Below are 5822 nucleotides of genomic sequence, written 5' to 3'. Positions count from 1 at the left end.
TGGGCGACGGAGTGAGACTCCAACTCAAAAAAAAAAAAAAAAAAACTGTCTACAGTTAAATAGTCTTCATAAGTATCTTTTTGAAAAGTTTGGTGATAATTCTAATGCACTGAAATTTGTTGTTAAATGGAAACTTTCCAATGTAAATGCCCAATAATAAAGACACTTAGATAGTGTGATTTTGTACTGGACTATTTCCAAGTTTTAGCAGATCCCCAAACCCTTGTGATGATAAACACTTGGTAAAGCTTGGGTAGATTTCTGGCTCTTAGCATTCTTACAGGCTTTGGACTTTAGCAAATCACTTCATCTTGCTGAGCTTGTTTTTCTCTTGTGAAATGGAGATGATAATAGTACTTATCTTGTAGGATTGTAGTGAGACTTAAATGAGATCATGAACGTAATAAACTTAGCACTGGACCTGGTATATAGTAAGTGCTCAATAGCTATTAGTTCTAGTGGCATGCTCACAGCCACTGCAGCCTCCACCTGCTGGGCTCAGGCAATCCTTCCATCTCAGCCTTCCAAGTAGCTGGAACTATAGGCGCATGCTACCACGCCCAGATAATTTTTTGATTTGTATTTTAGAGATGAGGTCTTGCCAACTTGCCCAGGCTGGTCTTGAACCCCCAGGCTCAGGCAGTCTTCTTGCCTCAGCCTCCCAAAGTGCTGGGATTACAGACGTAAGCCACTGTGCCCAGCCTATTCTCACCTTTATGCTCTGACTAACAATTATTTTACCTCCAGCCAGAGAGATCATTGATGCTGGGGAAATTAGGGAATCACTGTAATAAAGATTTTACTGATACTTGAGGTTTTTCACCATATTTAAGATAAAGTAATTTGATTTCCAAACCTTGAGATTACTGGATAAAAGTATAGCTAAAAGTTTGGCTGCCCCATCAGACTACTTTTCTTCTTTTCCCCCTCTTGATCAAGTGGTCATTTTATGTATTCTGAAAAACTTTCTATTAGCAAACAAGATTATATTCTTTTTATGGGGTAGATACACATGACATACAGTGGAATTTTGTCATATAAGAGCTTAGAATTCAATCATGAAGACAAGCTACATGTTTTCCTGATAATTTAAAACCACAAGATACAGAAATCCAAATCACTTAAAGTAGATAACAATGAAATCTTACATTAAACCAGAAATGTAGAACTGTAAATTATGAAATGATACTTCAGTTAACAAGCCATTTGATGTAGCATACTTTTGAATAGTGATTTCATCAATATGTTTTTAAATTAAATTATAAAAAGCTATAAAAGTTAAATTTTATTTATTTGGGAACTAGCTCTTGCCCAAAGTAAGGGTGTACTTACCTCCTCAGACTCTCAACTGGTATAAAAAAAATTTTTTTTTGAGTCAGAGTCTCACTTTGTCACCCAGGCTGGAGTGCAGTGGCACACTCATGACCACCACAGCCTCAACCTTCTGGCCTCAGGCGATCCTTCTACCTCAGCCTTCCAAGTAGCTAGAACTACAGGCATGCACCACCACACCTGGCTAATATTTCTTGATTTATTGTAGAGATGAAGTTTTACCAAGTTGCTCAGGCTGGTCTCAAACCCCTGGGCTCATGCAATCCTCTCTCTTGCCTTGGCCTCCCAAAGTGCTGGGATTACAGGCGTGAGCCACTGCATCCAGCCAAAGCATTTCTTTTTTTTTTTTTAAATCAGAGTCTCATCACTCTGACACCCAGGCTAGATTGCAGTGGTATGTTCATGGCCACTACTACCTCGACTTGCTAGGGACTCATGTGATACTTCTGCCTCAGCTTTCCAAGTAGCTGGAACCACAGGCATGTGCCACTGTGCCTGGCTTATTTTTTTATTTATTATAGAGACAAGATCTCACCAAGTTGCCCAGGCTGGTCTTGAACCTCGAACCCTGGACTCAGGCAATCCTCTCACCACCACCTCCCAAGTGCTGGGATTACAGGCATGAGCCACCATGCCCAGCTCAAAGCATTTCTTAACCTGGTTTATTTTCAGTACACTTTCCTCTTAAAAATTAAAGAAATTTAAATAAATAGAAATTTTTTTTTTTTTTTTTGAGTTGGAGTCTCACTCTGTTGCCCAGACTGGAGTGCAGCGGCCGCTCCCGGCCACTGCAGCCTCGACCTGCTGGGCTCCGGCAATCCTTCCACCTCAGCCTTCCGAGTAGCCGGAATTACAGGCATGTGCTACCACGCCTGGCTGATTTTTTGATTTATTGTAGAGATGAGGTCTCGCTGCCCAGGCAGGTCTCGAACCCGCGGGCTCAGGCAATCCACTCACCTCAGCCTCCCAAAGGCGTGGGATGACAGGCTGAGCCACCGAGCCCGGCAATAGAAATTTTTTAAATGAAGGAGAAAAATTAGAGAGTCACAACTGTCTTTTTAGCAGGGTGTTGGTGAGTGGGCTTTAGCCAATGATTATGACTTTGTGTTGAAGATTTGCCTTCTCTTACAGCCTGCTGATCTTAAGAAGAGAATAGAATCCTTAATTGACCGGGACTACATGGAAAGAGATAAAGAAAATCCAAACCAGTACAACTATATTGCATAGAATGTTGGCCTTGGAACATTTGGTGTCATATGCAGTAGCCAGTGGATAAACTAACCTGTTGATCCTATATTATTTGACTTCTTTTATACTACCGATGACCAAATGAAGCAGTGTAATTAATGGAAATAGTTGAGTGGACTTTTTTTCAGTGGTTAACATGCCCATTTTAAAGAGTAATACTTACCTTTAAGAAGAATGTTGTTGAACTCTTTGCATGTTATTTAGTATGATGTGCAGAAAACACTTAAGAAAGTACCTGGTCTTCATGATTCCTCTTTGGAACTGGGGAAAAGGTCCCTATGGCTATTAAGGGGGGGTTCTTATACACCATGAATTATGAAGCAAAAGGTTTATTTGCTTAAAATGTCATTTAAAGTACTTAAACTGCATGCAAACTTTATTTACTGTACAGAGTTCTGGATGTATTTATCAAATAGAAAAACCACCCTTGACTTGGTTGTTCACCTGTTTTGTGATTTCCCTTGAAAAGAAAAATAAGTTGTCATAGCTATTGATATTTAACTAGATAATGTTCTGTTACACTGAAAGGGATGTTCTAAAGAAACTTATTTGGAAACAAGTTTTCAAGTAGGGGGACAGTTGCTTACACAATATCTTATATATTCGCATCCTATAAATTTTCATTTCTGAGTATGGGATGTGTTTATATGGCTTAGCCCTGAGTTTACTGTGCTGATTAATAAGTACTTACAAAAATAGCTGAAATAGAAAATTGCTGATCAATTGTACTAGAGGGACATAGTAGAGAAAAATCCAACTCTTTATATTGAAAATGAATTCAGTAAGAAAATTGCAAGAGAAGAGACCAAAATGAACTTGTTTTGTAAGTCGCTTCAGGAGCAAAAATTCATCAACTAGTTTTCAATATACTTTAGACTTTCAGTGGACAGTTTGTCTTCAACTTGGACCAATTGTAGATTGGTTACAGGCTTCCCAGTATTTAGCATTCCTATTTTCTCTACCAAAGTTTTTTTTTTGGAAGCATCCCAACTTTTTTCTTTGTTGATAAATTACCCTTTCCTATCATCTTCATTTTAACTTCCTAAAACTCTAGATATAAAGGTCCTCCCTCATTTTCCCCACACATTGCCTATTTGGGAATTTGAAATTCTGTATCATGCTGATCTTTTTCCTTTCAAAATTGCTTGAAGTTCCAAGTTCTCTTAGCCACTGGATACCTGCTTTTCAGGGGAATATCCCAGGATTGTTCATACTTAGAACATGGCAAAGTATTGTTTTTCAAATCGTTAATGTGAGTAAAAGGCTTCTCTTTACCATCAGTGATTTTTTTTGGTCTGTTTCCTTTTTGTTTTGCTTCCTTGTTTGTAGTTCCTTGAAACTTTGAAGCGAACTGATTATGGAAGAGAAGCAGAAAATTTTGTTGTTTTTTTTTTTTAAATCAGAACAACTTTATTGCTTTTGCAGCAGTATATTTCCTTGCCTTTTGGGGCCATTAGGAAGAATACCTAGATCCTGTTCTTCAAGTGAGGAGACTTTTGGCTCTTGTGTCTACTATTGATTGTTTTCTTGAGATCTCAAAGACCTGTGGCCAGGTATTTTTTAAAAGTTGCCTGTTTCTAATTGCATCAGCTTGCACACTGGTGTCTAAATATATGTGGTATTTAGAATTCCTGTTTCCTTTTGAGCTGCCATTGCCTATATTGTTTCAGCTTCTCCCTGGTTTTCTTACATGGGTTCATCTGACAAGAAAATGTGGCTCTTTTGTTTGCCATCTCTCTCTACCGGACCATCTACATCAGTGTTCTGACTTATCCCTGATGGTCTCTGAGATATGTAGACTATTACATAAGACTCAGTAGTTACTCTTAAGCAATTTTTAGGTAGAGTTGGTCCGGTTAGGGGGAGACTCTTGATGTCACCTTTGTTATCTTGAAAGCAGGTTCCCTCCTGAAGCTTTTAATTTTTTGAAAATATGATGCTGTTTAAGCTGACAAATTAGCAAGACTCTTTAAAAGCAAGTTGAGGGGAGCTGTTTAAGAAATTGAAAAGTAATTGCAAACTACATTGGCTAATTGTGACTTTCAGTTGTTGTTCTGTATCATTTGAATTTTTGTGCTCTTTTCCCTGTGTATGTGGTGGTTCTATTTTTCTCCAATAAAACTTTTATTTAAAAAAGTTTCTGGAGAAGACTTTTAACATTCAATTATTATAAGAAAGTTATAAAACCACAGGACTTAAAATCTTCCTATGATTTCTTTTAATGAACTTGCATTTGTCAATTTTGTAATTTTTAAACTTCATTTATGTGGTAGTTTTGTGATAATGCTATAGGAGTGTGGGGGAGAGTAAGGTAAAAAGAATGAGAACAAATCCCAGGAATCCTCAAGGTGGGTAATTATTCTTCAATATCATTTTAGAAAAATAAAGTACAAGCCATTGTTTCATTCAAAAGCTCAAAAGTCAAATAGTTTCATAACATTAACATGAATCTAGTCTAGATTTGAGTTGAGGGTAGAGTAAAAGACTAGTTACTCTTATTTTAGTTATGGCACTTAATCTGACTTTTCTTTTAATAGTTTGAGTTCTGTGCCACATGTCCTCACAGTAAGATGTTCCTTGAAGTTTTTTGAACCTACTTCCTGAGTCTGTTGAATTGTCTCAACATGATGTCTATCCATATTCTTGAAAGGTTTACTGTGTACATGAGTGTACAGTTCAGGAAATCAGCTTATTCTATTTAGGAATCTATGTCTAAAGGTTTGAGAAGTTTGTTTTTTAAGTCTTAGTATCCATAAATCTTTTTTTTAAAGAGAGAAAAGCTTATTTAAAAGTAAATTAGAGAGAGGGGCTGGGCTCGGTGGCTCAGCCTGTAATCCCAGCACTTTGGGAGGCCAAGGCAAGAGAATTGCCTGAGCCCGCGGGTTCGAGACCCACCTGGGCAACTTAGTGAGACCTTGTCTCTACAATAAATCAAAAAATAAGCCTGGTGTGGTAGTATGTACCTGCAGTTCCGGCTGAGGAAGGCTGAGGCAGAAGAATCTCAGGAGCCCAGCAGGTACGGTGACTGGGAGCATGCCACTGCCCTCAAGCCTGGGCAACAGAGTGAGACTCCAACTCAAAAAAAAAAACAAAAAAGAGAATGAGAAGGGGGAGAGATTCACATAAATCTTTTAAAGATTAACTGGTTTTTGTTTTGTTTGTCTTCATGACCACTCTGTGATGGTAAGAGAGTTATAAACATGTTCTATTTCTCATTTACATAAAATTGCCAAAACAAATTG

General features: G+C 38.0%; 1 protein-coding gene across 2 annotated transcripts in view; it reads left to right on the top strand.

Moving 5' to 3' along the window:
• Window positions 1–4717, top strand: part of CUL4B (cullin 4B) — a 43768-nt gene extending 39051 nt beyond the window's left edge. For both annotated transcript variants that reach the window (XM_008072630.2, XM_021706234.1), the window contains exon 20: window positions 2464–4717. In XM_008072630.2, coding sequence (XP_008070821.1) covers window positions 2464–2559 — 96 coding nt within the window. In that variant the 3' untranslated portion in view covers window positions 2560–4717. The remainder of the gene's footprint in view (window positions 1–2463) is intronic.
• The last annotated feature ends 1105 nt before the right edge of the window (window positions 4718–5822 follow it).

Source organism: Carlito syrichta, unplaced genomic scaffold, assembly GCF_000164805.1.
Source record: "Carlito syrichta isolate Samal-C Ts95f unplaced genomic scaffold, Tarsius_syrichta-2.0.1 Scaffold315361, whole genome shotgun sequence".
NCBI classification, from domain to species: Eukaryota; Metazoa; Chordata; class Mammalia; order Primates; family Tarsiidae; genus Carlito; species Carlito syrichta.
Note: the sequence above shows the minus strand (reverse complement) of the source record. Positions and strands in the feature narration are given on the sequence as shown.